We start from the raw sequence: 23,960 nt of genomic DNA, 5'->3' as shown, positions 1-23,960 counted from the left end.
CAGCACACTACCGCCGCTCCACATACCTGCTGTGGCCCCTGCTCAGCCTGTGTGGGAGGATCTCTGCTCCCCCAGGCAGTGGGGCTACACTGACCCACTGGTGAGGAAAGCAGGCTGCAAGTATCATTTTCACCATGCACAAGTAGGCAGCAGGGGGGCTCAGACTTGGACCGCAGGTGGAAGGGGGACAGCGGGGGGCTCAGACCAGGACCATGGGGGGGCAGGGAGGGGGATGTCAAGCTGGTCCTGCGTAGGCAGGAAGGACTCGGGCCAGCCACACATTGGTAAATAAGGTTATCTTACACATGGGTCATGAGCGGAGTTTGAAACCAGGACCTCAAAACTGTACCACAGACCTCTACCACTACCACATAATTACATTAGCTTGCAACAGTAGAAGGCTGTTCTCTGTGGCTGACTAGCTATGGAACAGACAAAGGTTACAGCCGCAGGAGTAATCTCAGTTTTAAAGTGCAGAGACTTGCCAGGGTTTCTACCCACATAATGTGGCTAAGTGGATAAGACTTGGATCTCCTATATTAGAGACCTGAGCTCTGTTCCCAACTCTGCCAGAAACATTTATTGTACACTTACTGTTATTCCTGGTTTAAAAAAAAAAAAAAAAAAAAAAAAAAAAAAAAGAGGTAGGCTGATACTTGACCTTTTTTGCAAGCACCTGGATACTTAGAACACCAGCCCTTGCCCTCTGCTATTCAACAGAGTACTGTGCTCCTGTCTGGTGTTGCTTGTCTCACACAAGGCTGGTTGATGTAGAATAGGGGTGGGCAAACTTTTTGGCCTGAGGGCCACACTGGGGTTGTATGGAGGGCTGGGTAGGGAAAGCTGTGCCTCCCCAAACAGCCTGCCCCTCGCACCCATCCACCCCCTCCCACTTCCCACCCCCGACTGCCTCCCTCAGAACTCCTGACCATCCAACCGCCCCCTGCTCCCTGTCCCCTGACTGCACCCCCAGAACTCCCTGCCCCTTATCCAACCATCCCGCTCCCCGCACCTTTATCATACCGCTCACAGCGGCAGGACTGCCCAGCTGGAGCCAGCCACACCGCCGTGCTGCCCAGAGCGCTTGCAGTGCAGCAAGCTGAGGCTGTGGTGGGGACAGCAGGGGAGGGGCTGGGGACTAGCCTCCCCAGCTGGGAGCTCAGGGGCTGGGCAGGACAGTCCCACGGGCCATAGTTTGCCCACCTCTGATGTAGAGCTTAAAGATATGAATATTGTTACTGGGACTTTACAGGCAACTACAGTGCCAAGGCTGCTGATACTTAGTAACATAGCGCTGCCCCATATTTGTTGTGAGAAGGCCTCTCATGCTGCTGGCCAATATCCATAAGAACAGCGACCTGTATTTGTATGCAGACCTCTTCAACCACCCACCAGCTGGCCTGTCTTCTAGATGCATTTTAGGGTAATTTACACCACCAAAGGACATGACAGTGGAATCAGCTTGGCGCAATGAGTGGTCAAAGACTGTTCTTCATCACTCTTGTCATTGACCCACCCAGTAAGAAAATGTTAGTGAGTAAAACTATTCCCCCGCCCCCCAACTAACATCAGAAACAAATGAACCATTTTTGCTGAAAAACTTTAAAATGCATAACCTGAGAAGCAAAAACGGCCCCTGTTCACATAGGTTTAATCAGATGCCCAATAATGATAATTTAAATGTTACTGTAACTATTTCCGTGCTTGTCAGAGCATTTGAAGAGGGAGAAGGATGAACCTATTATGAAGATCTGCACAAACTGAGGGGTGGCTTGTTTTGGTGTCTAGGATGGCTGGGCACAGTTTGTAAGCAGGTCTTGGAAGAATACCACTGCCTATATTTTCCACCCATCCTCCATCCCCAACTCAATACTTGTAATAAGTGGTCTCCATAAACCAATGCAACAAAAGAAAATAAGAAAACAACCTGTAAACACAAGCAGTTTTAAGATTTATTAAGAATACTTGAGCATAGTAGTGGCAAAACAGTTCAACATTTCATTTGTAACAGAGCCCTGATTTGCAGAGCAAGATAACAGTTATTGTCTATGGTACTACATATACTAGCAAAAGAAGAGGTAAGTTAAAAGAAAGTTTGGTATGATCATGGCTAATCAGCCATAGTTTTGGGGTAGACTTAACTGCAATGTGATAAAGCTAGAAATCTCTAAAAATTAAGACTACAAGAGGTTAAATAATTCTCTATAAAACCTTTTTTGCAGCAGGTAGGCCACAAATTCATCCGGCCACAATACAAGATTTGAAAATTAAACCAGGGCTAGAAGTTCTCAGTAGACACAGACACCTGAATTGCATTTTCTTTGGATTACTGACATGGATGTGCTCTCCACCACTATTCTTCTCCTTACTGATAAAAGCAGTCAAGTGGATTTTTTTAAATCCCTAAAAGAGCTGGCATACCCAAACTAAAATCAGCCTTAGAATTAGGTAAACACTGGACTAGAACATTAGACTGCCTCAGATGCAACAGAAAAAGCAAGCATATTTAAAGTTATACCATAATATGGTAAGATTGGCAGAAATCAGTTTTTTGGGGGGGAATCCCCACAATAAAACAATTAAGAGACTCATTTCTAAGATATGGAAAATGAAATTGTAATTAACTACATCAGGTAGAAAACTGGATATCCTCCCATGAACTAGGTGTGTGAATGTTATCTTAGCTCAGCTGAAGCTCTCTATGCTTTTAGGTTGTCAAGTCCCTTTAGAACTTGGAGTTGTAATCTCCAAGAGTAAGAATTTTGATTTAGTCATAAATCTGTAAAATTTCTAAAGGAATTTACCATCAGTACTTAAGGATAAGGCTCTCAACATTTTAGTTGCAAACTGTTATTTTCACAATGGTTTTTGCTCCTTTGTTACTGAGTAACTAAGACTGTTGAGCAACCAGACCACTCAGTTAGCTGCACAACAATGAAGATCTCACCTAACAGAATGGTCAAGATCCACTGTCTGCAAGGAGGTGGGAAAGCTTTAAGAAATGTTTTACTATACCACTAATACTAGTGACCATTAAAATTTACACGTTAACAGATGTATTAACATAACAGGTTTGGCTGACATGTCAAATACTGAACTATGAACAGGAAAACTGAAAACTGCAGCTGAGCAACATAGAGCAGAACAGAATGATATAGTGCAATGAACTTTCCAGAGGGGAAAAAAGAGAACCCATTTTACACACATACACAATCACTGTTTGAACTTTGGAATTTCATACGCTCCAAAATGTTGCACACTGAATATACTGTGTCAATAGTTCACTTTAATTGTGTTATGGAAGTCTCAAATTTTATTGAAAAGACCTACAAAGTGACAGACTCATGGTTAAAACTGAAGATTTAAATAAAGGTCAAACTTTAGTAATTTACTTGAAAGGCCAACGTATACATACAAGTTGCCTATAATTGACACATTTCATTCCAAATGAAGCGTAACATTTTGAAACTACCATATGCAGAGAAATGGTGGCTGTGGTCCCAGCTTCAGAGATTAGACATCTGAAGCAGTAGTTTAGTAGGAAGAGAGCACAAGCAACTAATCTCTAAGCTACAGTTATGCTGACCCCACAAAAAGTGAACTTGCCCAGCAATTTTTAATCATGAGGTATATGAAGTAGGTGGGCATCAAGCTACCACAGAATTTCTGTCAAGTTAAAAGAAAGAAAATATTTTACTGTTAAGGGAATACACATTTGACCCTTTTTCCAATGTTCAGTTAACAGCCTAGACAAAGGTTCAGTATTACACAGCAGGAGAACTACATCATTGCCCATCCAACTTAAATATAAACTAAATATGAAATATTTTAAAATTGGGCTACCTTTGGCAGCCCCACAAATATAAAGTTTTGAAATGGTATTGACCCTCTTGCTGTAGGCAAATACAGAATCAAAAAGTTACCTGTAGGAATAAGTCACAGGTAAGTATTGAAGCCTCCCCTTCAAAATCCTCAAGTGTATTCATAAGAGATTTTGCAAAATGGAGCTGTATTGCCCATTTACAATGAACAAAGATTAATTAGAAAACAAAAACATCTTTAAGTATGTAAGAGCTGAAGCTTTTTACCAAGAGAGTCATCTCATTGTTGAGTCGCATTATTTAAAAAAACAGTGACAGTGAACACAGCCAATAGGAAACCACTAATCTCTTGCAGTTATAGTGGAACATGGCTGAACAGATAGGACACAGATTCACCATTGTGTGTTCTTCGGATTGCCTCAGCCAGAATCATGGAAATGTCAATAACCTAAAAGCAATCAAGAAAATACAATTTACTATACCACTAACACTAGTGACCATTAGAATTTACAGCATCTTTCTTCTAAGGAACTCAAAGTGCTTTACAAACATTAACTAGATAAACCTCACTTGTGAGGACTGCTTACTATATCTATTTTAAAAATTGATGAACTGTGCACTAAGATTAATCCAAAACTACACAGCAAGGAATACAATCCAAGTTTCCTGACCATTTTAGCCACTAGATGGCAATGTCTCCTTGAAAGAAGTTTAATTCTAACAGAACTACAGATCTTCACTGCAAGTCTTGTTTCTGTTAATACCAAATTGGCTTTAGTTTATTCAATTGACTACTGTATTATATCAGAACTTAAGGTGTCTTTTGGTGCTCTCAAACTAAGTAGCTTAAAAAAACAAACCAACCCCACCCCACCCAAAACTGTGCTTTCCCCAGAAGAAGCTTCCAAGGGAACACCAGGCTTTTTGCGAGGTTGTCCTGAGATGCATTCAAATTTTTTGGTACAATGTAACTTCTGCAGTCTGGTATTTCATAAGTTATTTTTAAACTATAACCTCAATCAATACAAGGAACAAATCAAAGGCTTCAACAGAATTATGTTAATTTCTAACATGCAAACATAACATGATGTACATTGGCAGAAAAAAAAAAAAAAAAAGAGGACTTTAGTTTGACACACCAGTTAAACCACCCTCCCCTGCAATCAGAGGTATTCAGGAGAAGCTGCAGTATATGAAGTCTTTTTTTAAAAACTGACTAGATTTCACAATGGTATTTTAAAGGGATAGCAAATTCTTCAATGTCATTTAGGAATAAGTTCTACAAACAAGACAACTGTCCAGTAAATTTGTGAACAGTATCTTCTAGGTCAGTGGCATGGGATCCTAGCATCAAAAACTGAATTCTAGATTTGCATTTTATCAAGCAGATGAAAAGCTACACCAAACACACACAGTACCTGAATCTTGGGACAATTTTTCATTTTCTCATCCTGTGGGATTGTGTTAGTTACTACAACAGCCTCAAATGCAGCATTATTGATCCGAGAAATAGCAGGGCCAGAGAAGATTCCATGAGTCAGAATAGCATAAACTTTAGTGGCTCCAGCAGACACTAACCTAAAAAACATGGGTCAAAAAACAGAAAAGTTTGCAATGTGTGTTCAAGCACAAAATTCTAGTATTATTTAGGAAACAGCAAAACCAAAATACTCTCTTGATTTAAGATCCAGTTTACATATGGATTCTTCAATAGACTACAAAAAGGTAATAACCCTTGTAAAATCATGTAGTACAGTTTTGAGCATGTGCTAGCTTGTATGCATGACAAATAACACAATACCCTCGATAAAGCTTAACTTTATATTTTTAATACACTGGACGTCAAAGGTGTTAATCTCATAACACATAAAAATTACATGTGACTTCTTTAGGAGGATGGGGAATGCTAATATAATTCCTCCAGTCATCAGCCCTTTGAAGCTTGACCCTGGGGAACAGATCCATTGTCTGGCTGTTTGTTTATTCATGGTCTCTTCAGTGGTTCAAACTGGGTACTGGAGACCAGCAGACCAAAAGAGAACATTGGAATAAATAATCTAGTGGTAAACTGACTCTCAACTTGGAAATTCCATGGTCAGGAGGGAGGGAGAGATGTGGGTCTCCACCCAACAGGTGACGGCTGGGGAGCCAGAACCCTAGAGTGGGTGCCCCTACTGGACCACTGAGGGGAAAACACAGGTGCAGTTGCCCTGAACTGTGTCAGTATGAATATTGGGAAAGGCTGACCAAAAATACATCCCAGTGAGCTTGCTACACTACACTTGCTGGTGAATAATTGTGAACTAAGTCAATGGGTGTCAGCAGCTATTGTGATGATCTAAAATAGTTACACTTTAAACCCAGGTTAGTCTACAGTCTGAATTTCAGTACCTATTTTTTAAGTTCAAACCAAGTAGATTGCTGAAGATCCAACTTACTTGAACTGATGTATAAACTATTTAGAAATGGATATTTTCAAACATCTGTGATGATTACTTGAGATATAGGCTACATCTTTATTGTCCCCTCTGACTCAATTAAGTTTGGAAACAATGAAGAAAGGACATAATCCTTCTTTCTAAGCTTCAGATTTGGGGATGGAAAAGGGAAAAAAATAAAAAAACAACAGAAGTCACAGGATAAGAGTATTGCTTTACTGAACTCCTCAAATCAGCTAAAAGTGACATCTATTTGTGCAGGTCAGGATCTTCCTCCTGTTAATGCATTACAGTTTTCACTCTATTGAACTTTTGACAATTAGGCCCCATCTCATCTCTCTACAGGAGAGGAACCAGGAAACAAGACGTACAACAGTTTTTAGTATCCATAAAGGGATAAAGCAGTGCCTCCTGGTTATCTAGATGCAGTCTGGGATGGAAGACAGGCAGGTGAATGGGTAACAGGTCTTCCCAGGGTCCCAATATGGCCAACGAGGAGGTGAATAAGGCATAGGAGGCGTTATCCAGGGGTGCTGGTACCAGCAAGGTGTTGGTGGTAATTGTGGGCCACGAGTAGTTGCAGCTTTACCAGAGGCTTCTGGAAGGGGCCTCTATAGAAGTGAAGGGAGAATCCTGAATTGACACTTGAGACTCCAAGGCAAGGTCTTTACCAGAATCCTCTTCCTCAAGCTCAGTATGGAATGGTGGAGTGCCAGGAGAGATCTGAGATGAAACCATTAGTACCAAGTGAACTTTAGGCGATCTCAATGTCCTCTGCGTCGACAGCACATTGATGCTGAGGAGCAGAGAATCAGACATCTCAGATATAGCCAGGTCCTGGGGAAAAAAAACTCCTGTGGTACCAAGAGTGTGATCAGTAAAGAGCCTGCAGTCTGCACCAAGGTGATTGGGGCCGAGGGCACTGATGGTACCGCAAGTCTCAGGATGCTCAGAGGGAAGCACAGTCAGAACTCCATGTTTCTTTGGTACTGAGAAAGCTCTTCTTGGCGCCTCGATCCATTAAGGGTACCAATGATCTCTCCTGGCACGAGGCTTTCCCATCTTTCAGTCTAGCTATGCTCTGGGTAACAGAGGAACCAGTAATCTCACTGGTACATGACTGGCGAGCCAATGGCACCACAGTAGCTGAAAATACAGATGACCTTGGCTTTTATAGGTAGATTATCTACCTAGTGTGCTAGGGGCATATTCCTTTGACAGGAGTCTTGGGTCTTCCTCTTGAGAGCCCTGGAGGTGTGGGCCTCATAGAGGCAGCAGACTTACTCAGAAACGGGAGGTGCCTTTGACTGGGTCAGAAGCCAGGCAGAGAGAGCTGTCCATCAGGAGATGAAGCCTTCTGTTTTTTCTGGCTCTTGATTTTAGTGCCAGACAAAACTTGCACTTCTGTGCAACATGTGATTCCCTGAGGTAACGATGCAGTGGGAGTGCCTGTCACCAACCAGGATCTCCTCCAGGCATGACAAACATTTGAAGCCAGCCAAACATTTAACCTCCCAGTAAAGCAGAACTAAATACAATGAAAGAAATTTTTTTAAGGTATATTTTTCTTTTTAATAAGAAGCTATACTATTACTACTTAGTAACTAATGAAACTCAAACTATTAATAAGGAAAAAAAAAAAAAAAGGCTAAAGTTGAGGAAATCTCAACGGGACAACTGCCAGACCTCTGTCTCAGCCCGAGGTGGTTGAGAAGGAATTGAGGGTGGCTCACCCATAAAATGCTATAACAGAATGGCACAGGGCACAAGACTGACTAAAAGCATGCACAGACCAAACGGACACTGCTAGAAGTCTCTGATCAAAGGCACAGGGGGCATTTGTGCACCAGAGTGGAACACTCTAGGGATGCCACTCAAAGAAGAACTGGATCAGACAGAATCATTTAGCTACCGGATTCAAGTTTTAGAATTGCAGATGGTATTTTTGTAAGTTTGATGGGTGGGAGATAGGAAGAGGACTCTACCAATTCCTCTACACTGTCAGAGGCAAACACCACATCTGAGATTAGGAGCCATAATCTTGCTAAGTGATTCTTGCTTCAGTCAATTAATTAGAACAGAATCATAGGACTGTAAGGGACCTCAAGAGGCCATCTAATCCAGTCCCCTGCACTCATGGCAAGACTAAGTATTACCTGGATCATCTTTGACAGGTACTTGTCTAATATATACTGAGGTGCAGTCCACGGGCCTGGCCCCTCCCAACTACTCCTTATGGAGTTGTGACATTATTGACATGAAGTGTGACCGTATAGATCATTGTTGCAACCAAGGTCCTATAGTTGCATCAAATCTTGTACAAAGGAGGTCAAGTAAGGTGTCTAAGAAAAGGTCGTAATTTGCTGGTTATGATTATGCTGTCTGTATGTGTGTACCATTTTTGTATTTGAAGTTATAAATATTGGCTATGTACTTATATCTCAATGTGTTTGATTTTAAGTAGTATCAGAGAGGCATTTGGTCAGCTTCTGAGAATGGGCACTTAGTTACTCAGAATAGTCCTATCAAGAAACACTGACAGTGGACCTTGGGAGACTCCAATCTACATCTGAGTAACCTTTGTGGGAATGTTCAAGGTAGCAATGGCTGCCACCTGCGAACTGAGTCATGCATAAACATGTGACTTGCCCATGTGACTCCAAACTCCATCTTGCTGCTGTGATTTTCCACAGTAAGAACTAAGGGGTTTCCTTCCACATGGCAGAGGATATAAGAGGCTCTGAAAACCCCTCCATTTAAGTCTTCAGTCCTGCTTCTGACCTCTGGAGGAACTGTGCTTGAAACTGAAGCTCTGAACAAAGGACTGAACGACACATCCAAGCTGGGATGTTTGTACTTCAGAGACTTAACTGGTTTAAATCAGCAGTAATCCCATCAAGCCCGAAACAAACCAGAACTGGGAAGGAGAGATAGCTCAGTGGTTTGAGCATCAGCCTGCTAAACCCAGGGTTGAGAGTTCAATCCTTGAGGGGGCCATTTAGGGATCTGGGGCAAAAATTGGGATTTGTCCTGCTTTCAGCAGGGGGTTGGACTAGATGACCTCCTGAGGTCCCTGCCAACCCTGATATTCTATGAACTAAGAACTTTGCAATTGTTGTGTGTATTTGATTCCATGTAACCAATTTTAACTCTCATCTATATTTCTTTTTTATGAATAAACCTTTAGATTTTAGATTCTGAATGATTGGCAACAGCATGATTTGTGGGTAAGATCTGACTTCTGTATTGACCTGGGTCTGGGGCTTCGTCCTTTGGGATCAGGAGAACCATTTCTCTTTTCTGGGGTGTTGGTTTTCATAAGCATTCATCCCCATAAGGAGTGGTGCTGGTGGTGATACTGGGAAAATGGAGCATCTGAAGGATTTGCCTGTATGACTTCTGGTTAGCCAGTGTGGTAAAACCGAAGTCCCATCTGTTTGGCTGGTTTGGTGTGCCTTAGTGAAGGACCCCCCAGCCTTGGGCTGTGACTGTTCTGCTCTAAGCAATTTGTCCTGAATTGACAGTCAGTAGCATCCCGCCAAAGGCTGCTTTGTTACAGGAGTAACAACTTGATTCATCACACTCTTTCTGGAGAAGGCAAGACAGACACTACAGTTCTGTCTATTTAAATACACTGACAACAGATTAAAAACAAAGCTAGCTGAAAACCTGGTTCGTCCAGACAAAGCCCTTTCCATCTGCTTTGTCAGGATAAGAACCATTTTTCAGTCAGTACTGACCCCTTTCGAATAAGGGGTGGAAAAGTAAGTTAATTAGCTTTGTTTTTAGACGTTTGTATTACCAAGTATCCGAAGTGAGCTAGAAAATGCAAAATAAACCTTTGCATTACATATCATATTGAAAAGAATTATGGTTTTGCACATTACTTCTTCCAAATTCACAAGATTTTTCTGAAGACCATTGTGAATAAATATCTGTAAACTCTAAAAGCTCCATCTGATTTACTCAGCCTAAAAAGAATGGTGGCTAGGTATATAAGGAGAGCACCTCTTTGAGCTGTAACTCTAAACTAGAGCAGAGATCCTTTCCCAGAATTGTTGCATTAGATGAAGCAGGATTTCTAATAGTCAAAACAAAACCAAATTATTTTTCCTTGAGAATTCTTCTAAGTGTTTTTCCACACCACACCATCATTTATTATTTGTATTCTAAGAACATAAGAACGGCCATACTGGGTCAGACCAACAGTCCATCTAGTCCAGTAACCTGTCTTCGGACAGTGGCCAATGCTTCAGAGTGAATGACCAGAACAGGCAATCACCCTGCTGCCCATTCCTAGCATCTGGCAAACAGAGGCTAGGGACACTTCAGAGCATGGTTTTGCATCACTGCCCATCCTGGCTAATAGTCATTGACAGACCTATCCTCCGTCAACTTAGCTAGTTCTTTTTTGAACCCGGTTATAGACTTGCCTTCACAACATCCTCTGGCAAAGAGTTCCACAGGTTGACTGTACATTGTGTGAAGAAATACTTCCTTGTGTGAGTTTTAAACCTGCTGCCTATTAATTTCATTTGACCCTTAGTTCTTGTGTTATGAGAAGGAATAAACAACAACATTTCCTTATTTACTTTCTCCACACCAGTCATGATTTTATAGACCTCTATCATATCCCCTTAGTTGTCTCTTTTCCAAGCTGAAAAGTCCCAGCAGTCTTAATCTCTACTCACATAGAAGCGTTCCATACCCCTAATCCTTTTTCTTGCCCTTTTCTGTACCTTTTCCAATTCCAATATATCTTTGAGATGGGGTGACCAGATCTGTACATGGTATTCAAGATGTGGGTATATCAGGGGTTCTCACACTGGGGGTTGTGAGGTAATTACGTGGGAGGTCGTGAGCCATCAGCCCTCAAAACCGTGCTTCTCCTCCAGCATTTATAAGTATCAAATATAAAAAAAATGTATTTTTAATTTGGGGGGGCGAGAGGGGCGCACACTCAGAGGTTTACCGTGTGAAAGGGTCACCAATGCAAAAGTTTAAGAACCACTGATTTATATGGAGGCAATATGATATTTTTGTCTGATTATCTATCCCTTTCTTAATGATTCCCAACATGGTTAGCTTTTTTGACTGCCTCTGCATATTGAGTTGATGTTTTCAGAGATCTATCCACAATGACCCCAAAATCTCTGAGTGGTAAAAGCTAATTTAGACCCCATCGCTTTATATATAGTAATAGCAAAGGCTCCTAGAGGGGTCTGTTCTGCTAGGTGACCTATAAACACACAGGAAAAAAGCTGCCCTGCTCTGATGAATTTATAGCCTGAGGTCCCAATCCTGCAAATGTTTAAGCATGAGTAACTTTATGCATGTGAGTAGTTTCACTGACTTATGCTATGCATGGAAATATTGCTCAGGGAGAGCGTTTGACACCTCACTGAAGAGCATTAAAAGCCACGACAAAGCAATCTAGGGCCACTGACTCTCCCCCATGTACTGGCCTACCACCATGGAACAACAGTTCCTCTATACAGGAGCCCACAAGAAGGGGCAAGAACTCCTTGTGTGGTGGGAGCAGATAGCACCATGAGGCTCTATTTAAGAGAGAGAGTGAGGTTGTGGTCTGTGCACAGGGGTTTGACCTTCACCAATCTGAAAAGGACTTGCCAGAGGGACTCTGTGATCTGAAATGCAGACAGACCTTAGATTCCCAGAAGGGGTCAGATCAGACTCAGGCAAAGTGTATGCCAGAACTTCTATTTTCAAAGATTTATAATTCTCATGTACTTTAAATGTAAAGCCACTGTGATTAAGAAATTTCTTTGCTAAGCCTATGTTCCTTGCTTTGTCCCTGAAGGGGTCAAACTAGAAACTCAAACCACAGCCTAGGTAGAGCTCTAAGAGAGCATGTAGAAGCAACTAGGGAGCTTGGTAGGTCTCAGACACTGATTTCGAGGGTGATGGCACTCCAGGTCCCAAGGAAGGTTTGAGGCTAAAAGTGTGCCCTACAGACCTAGAAAAAAAAAAAAAAAACTAGACACTATCCAGACCCAGCAGAAATGGAAGCATGGGGGGAGGGGACCAAGCAATTTGGCCAGCTTGCAACAGACTGGTGACTGTACACTGGGGTATGGGGTCAATTTGGAACAATACTTACTTGTCTGCTGCATGACATACTGTGCCACATGTGTCAGCCATGTCATCGACAAGAATAGCTATCCTATCTTTCACATCACCAACCAAGACCATTCTGTCCACTTCATTAGCTTTCTTTCTTTCCTTGTGAATCAGAGCAAATTCAACATTCAGTCGATCTGCGATTGAAGTAACCCTAAGTTGTAAGAAAGATTCAAACATGTTTTAAAATACACTTTTCAGAAACAAGAGGGAAAGAAATTGCATGTGCCTGCTGTAGAAATAACGGTCTTTATATTTTAAGAAAAAAGTTAAAAACACACCATAAACAACATTTTAAAATATCACAAAATATTGACGTGGGTAGTAGCACCAATGCTGCTCTTCTGTTAAGCAATGGGGCTTACAGCCACAGTAGCATAAGACATCCAAAAATCATTCTTCCAGACGTATGAGGGGTTTTGTTTTTTTTGTTTTTTTTTTTGTTTTTTTTTTTGGACTGACTAATTTTCAGGCACTGAACTCCTTCCTTACAGAAGGTCACTATTCAAATATATTTAATGAGAACAAGAATGTTTAGCCATTTGGGGCACATAGAATTAATAATCCACTAGTGCTTTTATATGGATGGAGAAGAGTATTCATCACTTCCCCAGTGTAAAGAGTCAATGTCAAAACACATTTTGATCTGGAAAAAATACAGATCAGTTATTACTTCTCACTACCCATCCTCCTCCCCACTCAGACACCCCAAACAGAATTTAAGTCAGTAGTTCAGTTATAATATATTAAGTTTACGATTTAACATGGTCTACTCATATTTGTATTATAAAGATATATGTTTAAGGGTTTACTACAAAGCATTGTAAAATCAGAGAACTGGCCTTGAGCACAATCCAAGCAACTAGCTGTTTAAAGCCTAGTGCTACAAGCAGACTTTGCAATACATCAAGCCCTGATGTCCCCCTAATATGAAGGCAACAGGCATTTCTTCTTGTAGTGCTGAAAAAGAGCAAAGACATTGTGGGGTAGTGAAAACAGATTTAGACGGCCTTTCCAAAAGAAAGGCTACTCTCTAGGGGACATCTGGGCTTGTCCTATTGCAAGAAGATGGAAAGAACAGGTTATTTTTTAATTAGGAAGTAAACTAGAAAAGCTACATGTAGTTAAGAAACCCACCTCATCAGCTGAACACCAACTTAATATTAAAGGCTAAATTTATATAGGCTGCTGACTTCAAGAAAAAGGAGATTTTTAAAACTAAAATATTTAAGTTTGAAACAAATATTGCACATCAGACAAATACACGCAAGTAAAAGTTTAGGTTTGTTAGTATCTTGTTGGCAAGTGCTATGCATACACAATACATGCCAACTATTCAGAAGCTTCTAGTACAGTGGTTCTCAACCACAGGTCTGGGGCCACCCTGGGGGGCTGTGAGCAGGTTTCAGGGGGTCTGCCAAAATAAACCAGAGAACAGGGCTAGTAGACTCGCTGGGGCTGAAGCTGAAGCCTGAGCAACTTAGCTTCATGTGAGCCCCTGTGGTGTGGTACCCCAGGCAACTGCCCTGCTTGCTAATGCTGGTCCTGGCTTTTAATCTATTGGATATGCAGAAAAACAGTTGTTGTGGCACAGGTGGGCTATGGAGTTTTTATAGTATGTTTGGGGGAGGGGGGGGCAGCGGGAGGCTCAGAAAGAAAAAGTTGAGAACCCCTGTTCGAATAGATTGTGGCAATATTTAAGCACAACTAGATGAGTTAAGTAAATTCAGAATTGAGGCTTTCTATTGATAACATTAGAAAATCCTTAATATATAAAAGATCTTCATATTTAAAAGTCACATTTCAACTGAAATGCACAGTACCATAGGTGGGTTTTTTAAATTAACAACCTTATAGTCACTTGTATATTGGAGTAAATGAGGAGGATCTGACTAATTTCATTCTCCATGTCTCTTTTCTGATGTTCAGCACTTGGTTAGTAATTCACAAGATTCATCTATACGCTACTTTTAATTACTAAAGATTTCATAAGATGCTAAGAGTGACCTCTTGTGGACATACTAGTCTCTTCTAAAATATTAAATTCTAGCCACTGCATAACAAATTTTTGACAAGATTGATACCTTTTCATATTAAGATTGTAAAAAACTAAACTGTACTTTCCTTTAAAAGTTACACCAATATTCAATCAATCTTAAATAAAATAAATAAAAAAATCAGGTCTCTCATGTATTAATAAAGACAGCGAGCATATAGAGGGCAATCTCAATCTTTCTGAAATAGGAATTATTCTTAAATACCACTCAAAACCACAGCTGAACCAGTATTAGAATTTAGTTTCCAGAGGGGTGTCATCTTTTAAATAAATCTCAAAATGACCTCCTTTTGACTACAATGGGATAAGTCAAAGTATTTTCACATTTTCATACACTCGAGCACATATTTTCACAACAGGTCCTGACAATGCAGGAGCACAAATAATCAACAGTAGTTTTATGCCTAACTTCACTCTTTAATAGGCTGGCTAACAGGACAATTGATGGAGTTGTAAGAGGAAGTGACAGAATCCAGATATTCTAAACCTTGGCAATCATATACACTTAAGCAGTGCTGTAGAAGAGTTGGTCCTTCCCTGGATATGAGAGACACAAGCTGGGTGAGGTAATATCGGTTATTGGACCAACTTTTGTTGGTGAGGGACTCAAACTTCCAAGCTTACACAGAGCTCTTTTTCAGATCGCACCAAAAGTTGGTCCAATAACTGATATTACCTCACCCAGCTTGTATCTAATATCTACACAGCAAAACCCCATTTATCCAGACTAATTGGGACTGTGGCCAGCTTGGATAATCAGAATTGCGGATAAACCAGAGAATGTGAAAAATGAGACACTGCAGCGCCATCTAGCAGCCACAGGAGAGATCACCTGAGTCTGGCCCTGGAGTCCTGGTTGTTCAGTAAACGTGAGGAGCCAGTTAAGGGAGGGTCTGATAATTGGGGTTCCACTGTATGCAAGTCCTTCTATCCCGTCAATATTTCCAGATCTAGGTCAAGATCATTCATTTAAAAAAAAAACCCAACAAAAAACCCAGCATGCTGCTCTTCCAATAAACTTGTGTTACTGCTAGTTATTTTTAGAAATCCACAGTTAACTGTGGAGCTTGTATAGGTAGTCCTCTCTCTCACACAGAATATAGTAATTAGCTGGGAAACACACATAAATGTCTGTCTTTCCATCTTAAAGAATAATTTCCCCCCACTTCAAGAGGCAGTGTCTGGTTACTTTACAACATGAAGATATGCTAAATACAAACAAATGTTTCTTGTAAAAAAGCAATTAATCTGATAAAATATATAAAGAAGTTTGCCAGACAGCTTCTCTCTGCCACTCCGTGAATTCTACCACAAGACTGAATTGTTTCAGGCGGTGGGGGGAGCGGTGGAGGGGGGGGGGGGGGGAGGGAGGAGAAGAGAGAAGGAACAAATACATCATATTGGACTGAAAAAGGAAGTCTGCCTAATTTACTAGATTATCTCTGGAATGCTTCTTACAGTCTCCCTCCAAATCTATAACTTCATTCTTCAAAATAGATTATGTACATTAAGTAGCAAAGTGAGCCCCTTCCCTTCTCTTTTTTGGCTGTTAATCATCTAAAACTTGTGACAAACATGAGGCTTTGGTCAAATCCACTTTATGGCAGTCCTTCACTGGCAATGAGAGGGATTAGATGACCTAACTGTTCTCCCCCTCCCTGCCACAATCTCTAAGTTTCCAGCTGATGGGCAGGGATTTTTATCAGCAGGATGACCAACAATCTCTGCTTGAGAAGTGTCCCATCTATATGGAGTACTTTGCCACTTCACAGATAGTATGATTCAGAATTCTGACATCAATTCGTACTTGACCAGAACCAAACAAAAGATGATCTGCTAAATGAGTAATAATGGATGCCATGATTGACGTAATATTCCATTAATTAACACCTCCACATTTCCTCCCCGCCTCCCCAAGCTTGTTTAATATTTCCACCAGATTATTTTTTTGATTACACATTACTAAACTTGAGTCAATAGATTTTCAGCCAGGAATAAAACAACTCCTTTTTTTTTTTTTTTTTTAAAAAAGAAACATGACTCAAGTACGCTCTTACCTATACTCCAGCAGGTACAGTGAGAGTAGGCCACATGCTTGACTAGAGAAGGGAAATGTATGTAGCTCCAGAGAGAAGCGGGAAGAGGTGCAGTAACTGCTAAAGGAGCATGCAGCAGGAAAAGCCTCTTTCCTCCTACACAGGGTCTCAGCTAATGAGGCCATATTCAGGGAGAGAGAAAATATTTCCTTTAGAGCACAGAAAATTCCTACATATAACTAAGCATGATCTACATTGGAAGGACTATTGTTTCATTACAATGGAACTGGAGCCATCAGCATTTACAGCCACTGCCTTATACGATTTTCAGCAATAAAACGAATAAATCAACCAAGAAGTATGAGCAAAGTATTCCTTTCTGTGAAACAGAAATAGTTGAACTCGATGGACAATTTGTAGTTTGCACACTACCTTTTTGCTCCACCTGCATCAGGTGAGACTATGATACAGTTTCTCCATTCCAAAATATTCTCTTTAATCCATTGCAACACTGCAGGTTCTGCATACAGATTGTCCACTGGAATATCAAAGAAACCCTGAGAACAAACAGAAACACAGTTCTTAACATATATTAGCTTTCTGCTATGCTTTGTTTAGAATAAAATTAGAAAACAAAAAACAACCACTTGGTCAACTTAAACATGTAGGGTAGGATTTTCAAAACTGTGTTCTACACTGGCCTAATTCTGCTCTCACTGAAGTCAATAGTAAAATTCTCACTTACTTCAGTGTCAGTACAGTTAGGCCAACACAAGCACTTTGTAAAATCCCACTCATTAGCAATAAAGGGAGGGGAAAGCATCACTAATGACTTTACACTGTAAAGCCAGAAGGTAATTTTTTGTTGGGGGGAAAGAAGCCTTAAGCACATGGCTGAGTAAATTTATTCTCATGAAAAATTTTATCTAAAAAGGAACATAAGCTAAAAGTAATGTCTATTATAAATTAATTTCTTATTATTTTAATATTAAATTACTATTAATAGTCTTAATATTAAAATAATAAGTGCTAGAAATGAACACTGATATTTCAAGACTGAGAAGATACAAATATTTTTTTCCCCCCTATAATTCTTGTACAAGATTGCAATGCAATAGTCTCCCACTTCTGAGAAACAGGTTAGAGTACAAGTAAAAAGGACTTTGGTCCACACTAACATCTACTGTGACTGGTAGTTCTGGTTAACTAGAACCTCAAGACTGGAAAAAGCGGGTGTTCGCTAGTAAGAAATAAGAAAGCTTGATAGTGCTGTGTACAGGGACACTGAACAATGACTACCATGCATGTATGGTTCTACCTAAAGCTATAAACTCTTCACTTTCATTAACACATAATTGACAAAATAGAAGTGAAGAAAGAGTCATAGCTTACTGTTACATTCAATTAACAATCAATTAGTATGCAAGATTAGAAACCCCCACTATATTACCAAAATACTTTAGTTGTACTAAATACTTACAAAATACAATAAATAGAAGCCTGCCTGTGCACGGTATGTGCTGGGGGTTCTAGTACACTTTGAAGTTTTACCCAATTCTATCAAACACTCAGATTAAAAATATGAATGAGGTTAATATTAGCAAGTCAGCTACTTAGGTCAGGTCTGGTCTCTATCCAGAAGCAAGGTTTGTTTCTCTTAAATTTTCCCTTAAAATTATGTATATTTAAATAATCTTTGGTACAGTTTCCCTTCTCCCTGGAGCATCAGAATAGCCTCTCTCTCACAGCTGTGAGAAAAGCAGAAAGGAATGTGGTCTGGTAACAAGTTTCCCTATTGAGTTAATGTGATAGATTAACTCCTAGCTGCAGTCAACAAGAGCTTGTAATTACCTGTATCTGAGAAGCATGCAAATCCATGGTGATGATGTGGTCAGCCCCAGCAACAGACAGCATATTGGCAACAAGTTTTGCAGAGATTGGAGCACGACTCTGGAGGAACAAGCCATGTTTCACAAAATTGTAAAAAGATAGTCAAATTAAATTTAAGAGACTTATATTAGTTACACATTTAGAGATTTCGCTTTACATCTTCTGTAATATCCCAACCTGATATTGTTTCTTAATCTCAGATAGAACAAAACAAAAATATCAACATAATGATGCTATGGAAAGTCAATAAAGTAGATACATGGAATCAAGAAATGGGACAAATGACAAAATGGGTACAGAAGAAGAATTCCTCATGTCCAAGAAATGTATCCGAGTTAGACATTTAGTGGCAAGTCTTGCTATTAATGCCATGAGACCCTGATAGACCTTATTACTTCTGAATGTTGTTTAAATTAGTTTGCTCATTCTACTTATTTCCTGGGTAAATCAGGGAAAGGGAAGGGGATGGGGGAAAGAACTCTAAATCAGCAAGGTAAGGCATTCATTATTTTAATCTGAAGAGAAATCTACTTCTTGCTCACTATTTCAAGTTTCAATGCATCTTAAGTCATTGTTGGCTTTCCTTCCAATATTACCACTAAACAACGCTAATTTTATTTTAAGCAGCTGAATATTTAATACATTTGCCATTACCTAACTTCCCAATTTCCTCCTTACATAGTCAAAATATTTCAAATTTTAAAAGTTTACACATACATTACTATTGGCAAAATTTAGAAGCTATTTTTTTTTAAATGTTAAGCATGGCATTTAATAATTTCAGAAACATTGCACTAATATTAATAAGCACTCAAGATGGTACACAGTCTTAAATCAAACCTAAATACACTCTTTAGTTACATGAACACAACACATACAATTATTTATTTTACATACCTATATAGAAGAATATCTACTTAGAGGTGATATTAGAAAAGAAAAATTCACCCCCCCACCAAAAAAAATTTAGCCACAACTTCCCACCCTCAAAACTTTGTCTAGCTCTATAGCAAGTAGAGGAAAAGGAGACAAAACAGCAAGAATTCCCAACTGTTTTAATTACAAAGTTTGTTAAATTTTTTAAATTTTAATCAGCTCTGATTATTCTCTCTTGTATATACTAGTACCACTGTCATACAGGTTTGATTTTTTTAAGTGACATTGCACTAAATTCTGAGGATTGGTAAACACCTGCAACACCAATGATTTCATACCTTGTGGGATTTGATTCTTAGGGCATGGCTACACTTGCAGATGTAGAGCACTGAGTTAAGCCAGCCCTCGGAGACGGCAGTTGGGAAAGTGCTGCAGTGTCTTCACACTGTCAGCAGCAAGCATGCTGGTGTGGCCACATTTGCGGCACTTGTAGCGGCATTGGGAGCAGTGCATTATGGGCAGCTATCCCACAGAGCACCTCTTCCCATTCTGGCGCTGTGCCTTGTGGGAGGGGGCAGGGGAGTGCAGGGCATTCTGGGTCCTGTCCCAATGCCAGCGATGCACTGGTTTGCATGCCAGCAATCCCTGTGCTTCCGTCCACATTTGGCGCCATCTTTCAATGGTTTTTGTACTGCGTACTCTGTCTTCCCTTTCGGTCTGCAGGAATGGAGCCCGAACTGCTGAAGAATATGCTGACGAGTCTTGCCAGCATGTCACGAATTGCAGTCGAGTTACTCCTTAAACTACAAACTGACAGTGAGGAGTCAATGATGTCGACTTGCATAACGCATACAACACGAGATTGCTTGTGGCATTCACAGACGTTCACCACCGTGGAATGTGGCTTTTGGGCTTGGGAAACAAGCACTGAGGGGTGGGAATCACATCATCGTGCAAGTCTGGGATGACGAGCAGTGGCTGCAGAACTTTTGGATGAGAAATGCCACTTTCATGGGACTGTGTGCTGAGCTCACCCCCATCCTGTGGTGGAAGGACACGAGATTGAGAGCTGCCCTAATGGTGGAGAAGCGGGTGGCTATTGCAATCTGGAAGCTGGTAACTCCAGACAGCTACCGATTGGTCGCTCAGTTTGGAGTGGGAAAGTCGACCGTTGGAATCGTGTTGATGCAAGTTTGCAGGGCCATTAAATCAGATCCTGCTCAGAAGAACCAGGACTCCCGGTAACGTGCATGACATTGCGGATGGCTTTGCACAAATGGGTTTCCCTAACTGCAGAGGGGCGACAGATGGGATGCATATTCCAATTCTGGCACCAGCCCACCTAGCCTCCGAGTACATTAATAGGAAGGGGTATTTCTCTATGGTTCTCCAGGTGCTTGTGGATCACGGTGGGCTTTTCATTGACATTAATGCAGGCTGGTCCGGAAAGGTGCAGGACGCACGCATCTTTCGGAACACTGGCCTGTTCAGGAAGCTGCAAGCCGGGACTTTCTTCCCAGACCAGAAGATCACCGTGGGGAAGTCAAAATGCCCATTGTGATCCTTGGAGACCCCGCTTACCCTTTAATGCCGTGGCTCATGAAACCCTACACAAGGAGCCTTGACAGCACCAAGGAGCAGTTCAAACAGGCTGAGTTGGTGCAGAATAACTGTGTAGTGTGTTTTTGGCCATTTAAAGGGCCGCTGGCGCTGTCTGTATGGGAAGCTGGACCTGACCGATGACAGCATCCCCGCGGTTATATCCGCCTGCTGTACCCTCCATAACATTTGTGAAGCAAAGGGTGAAAGATTCACTCAGGCATGGACCTCGGAGGTTCAACACCTGGAAGGCTGAATTTGAACAGCCAGAGATTAGGACTATTAGAGAAGCCCAGCGCAGGGCTGCAAGGATTAGGGATGCCCTGAGGGAGCAATTTGAGGCTGAAAGCCACCACTAATGTTTAGTGCCCTGCATGGGAGTGAAGGACAATGGTTCCAATGTTAGTAGGAATCGGTGTTTGCTACATATGATGCACTGAGTTGCCGTGCCTGTTGCTTTCCTGGGCTACGGTATCTTTTACTTAATGGTGGCTGGGTGGTGAAGCCACAGGTGTTGGAGGCACCTGGTGGTGATAACTACCCGTATGTTGGGGAAAGTGGGTTCGAGGTGACATGGGGTCACAAGGGAAAGAGTTTTGGGACAAGGGCTGCGGGGGTGGGTGGGGGGAGCAGCACAGAAGTGCTCTGCCTGCATGGCTACGAGCTCCTTGTATCGAGTCCACTTAGTGCTCCATGATGCTTAGCAGTCACTCCTTGCTCTGATGCCGGTGATCTGCATTCTGCTGGCGGACCCTCCTTTCGCTCTCCCACCACTCCTGCGCTTTTGATTTTCATTAATGGACTGCTACATCACTTCATGCAGCATGTCCTCTTCACTTTTTCGAGTATGCTTCCTGATTCTTTGGAGTCTTTTGGCCTGATAACAAGGACAGCTGGGATCTTGAGGTTGCATCTGTAAAGCCAAAGTGCAACACTTAACAGAGGCAGCATTGTTCACACCAGACAGAGCAATGATTTGACAAGCACAGTGTACACAATAGCAGAAATCGCCCATCCCGAAGGGACTGCACATAACCCACAGGAGCCCCAAAATGGTGAGTAAGCACAGGGGCAAGGGGGACTGATTGTTTTACAGCTGTACTGTCCTCTGGGGTTCTGTGCCTTGGGGAGAGCCAACAGCTGCAGGGGGCCCCTATACTGAACACTGTCCCCACATTTTCCGCAGGAGTTAGTCCTGGAAGATGTCGCTGCTGAGGGTGACTTGGGAAGCAAGGGAGAGTCTTCTTCTACAATGCGGCTTCCGCCCTGGTCCATATGCAGCTTGCCTGTGTACAGCAGTGGTCCTCCCGCCTCTCACAGCACAATGGTGCGGATATGTTAGCCTTACTGGGACAAGGAGCACAGTAGCTCTGCCAAGGAACCTGAGCAAGCAGATTGCCCAGCTTCTGCATGAGACCTTTGAAGAGATCACTGAGGCCAATTACCACGATGTGCGAGAGTACATCAATGCCCTACTCCGCATATAGGCATGCATGCAGCCCTAACCCTCCTTGCCCTAAGGGCCTGCACCGAACAACTTCCTTCCAAAATAAAAGCTGCATACCAGGAACCTCCTCTGGTGTTTGCTGCAACTGGCTACCTTCCTCCTGGCTTGAAAACATCTCCTGGCTGCATGCATCTATGGATGCCGGGCTGTCTCCCTCCTCCACAGCACCCTTGCTCCCGCTTTACTCCTCCTGCCTTGTTGAACTGGGCTCTGAAGTGTCCATGGTGGTCTTTGGAGTGGAGGTGGGGTTGCCCCCAAGTATTGCGTCCAGCTCTATGTAGAATCGGCAGGTTGTGGGGGCAGCACCAGAGTGGCTGTTTGCCTCGTGCGCTTTGCAGTACACATTCCTCAGCTCCTTCACTTTAACCCTGCACTGCAGGGCGTCCCAGTCTTGGCCTCTTTCCATCATGTTCCTGGATATCTGCCCGAAGGTATCGTAATTCCTACGGCTGGAGTGCAGCTGGGACTGGACAGCTTCCTTCCCCCAAACACTGATGAGGTCCAGCACCTCGCCATTGCTCCATACTGGGGATCGCCTGGCGTGTGGAGGCATGGTCACCTGGCAAGATTTGCTGAGAGCACTCCATGCCTTGCTGAGCAAACAGGAAGGGGATTTTCTAAATTCCCAGAGAATTTAAAGGGCGAGTCTGACAGCTGGTCTCCTGAGGGCAGGGCAGTAGAGTTCGAAGTGATGACCCAAGTGGCTAGAACACTGTGGGACACTTCTGGAGGCTGATCAGAGCGCATTAATAGACCAGGGCGTCCACACTGGCACTCTGGTGCTCCAGCCGGGCCACAGCAAGTATCGTGCTTCTAGTGGAGGTGGATTACCAGGAGCGCTCTAGTCGTGGAGTCTGGGCCCTCTACGTGCCTTGCCAGTGTGGACGCATTATGAGTTAGGATGCCCGGAGCTGCTTTAATGCGCTTTAACTCACAAGTGTAGTCATGCCCTTAGAGGAGAGGGGGAGGAGAGAAGGAGAAGAGGTAGTTGCCAGAGAGGAGGTGGAGTGGAAGGGATATGATCCTTGAGCGGTTCCTTCAGGTTCTCAGCACTGGTAGCAAACCTACTTCCTGGTGGAAGATGTGCTGTATGTATGATCCAGGGCATAAAACTGTCCTTTTCTATTTGGCATTGGTGAGGTCTCAGCTGGAATACTGTGCACAGTTCTGGGTGCTAACTTCAGTAAAGATGTGGACGAACTGGAGAGAAAATCCACAGGAGAGCAAAACAGGTTTAGAAACCTTGACTGCTGAGGAAAAGTTAAAAACTGGGCATTTTTAGTCTTGAGAAAAGATGAATAAGGGAGGGACCTGATCAGTCTTCAAAAAAGTTAAGGGCTTTTATACAGAATTTGGTGATCACTTGTTCTCCATGCCCAGTGAAGGTAGGGCACTAGTAATGGGCTTAATTTGCAACAAGGAAGACTTAAGTTAGATATTAGGGAGCACAGATCCAGAACAGCCAAGTAAGTGTTTAACTTGAAAGTATCAGTTTTCTATTAACAAATTATCTTACAGCATTAATACCACGTCCTACTCAAAACAAACAACTAAATATCTAGCAGCATGACTGAAGAGTTTTCCAGGCAAACAGTT

General features: G+C 42.1%; 1 protein-coding gene across 3 annotated transcripts in view; it reads right to left on the bottom strand.

Annotated features, from left to right (window-relative positions):
- Positions 1–1,930: 1,930 nt before the first annotated feature.
- Positions 1,931–23,960, bottom strand: part of PRPS2 (phosphoribosyl pyrophosphate synthetase 2) — a 41,281-nt gene continuing 19,251 nt past the window's right edge. For 2 of the 3 annotated variants that reach the window (XM_037900157.2, XM_037900168.1), the window contains exons 3-7: positions 18,344–18,442; positions 16,925–17,049; positions 12,381–12,554; positions 5,240–5,399; positions 1,931–4,269 (exon numbers count right to left, since the gene is read on the bottom strand). In XM_037900157.2, coding sequence (XP_037756085.1) covers positions 4,177–4,269; positions 5,240–5,399; positions 12,381–12,554; positions 16,925–17,049; positions 18,344–18,442 — 651 coding nt within the window. In that variant the 3' untranslated portion in view covers positions 1,931–4,176. Of the gene's footprint in view, positions 4,270–5,239; positions 5,400–12,380; positions 12,555–16,513; positions 16,665–16,924; positions 17,050–18,343; positions 18,443–23,960 lie in introns of those variants that run through there. The other variant, XM_037900177.1, reaches the window with a different exon arrangement.

The sequence above is a fragment of the Chelonia mydas genome, chromosome 1 (genome assembly GCF_015237465.2).
Source record: "Chelonia mydas isolate rCheMyd1 chromosome 1, rCheMyd1.pri.v2, whole genome shotgun sequence".
In the NCBI taxonomy this organism is placed as follows: domain Eukaryota; kingdom Metazoa; phylum Chordata; order Testudines; family Cheloniidae; genus Chelonia; species Chelonia mydas.
This window is presented reverse-complemented; position numbering and strand designations above follow the sequence as displayed.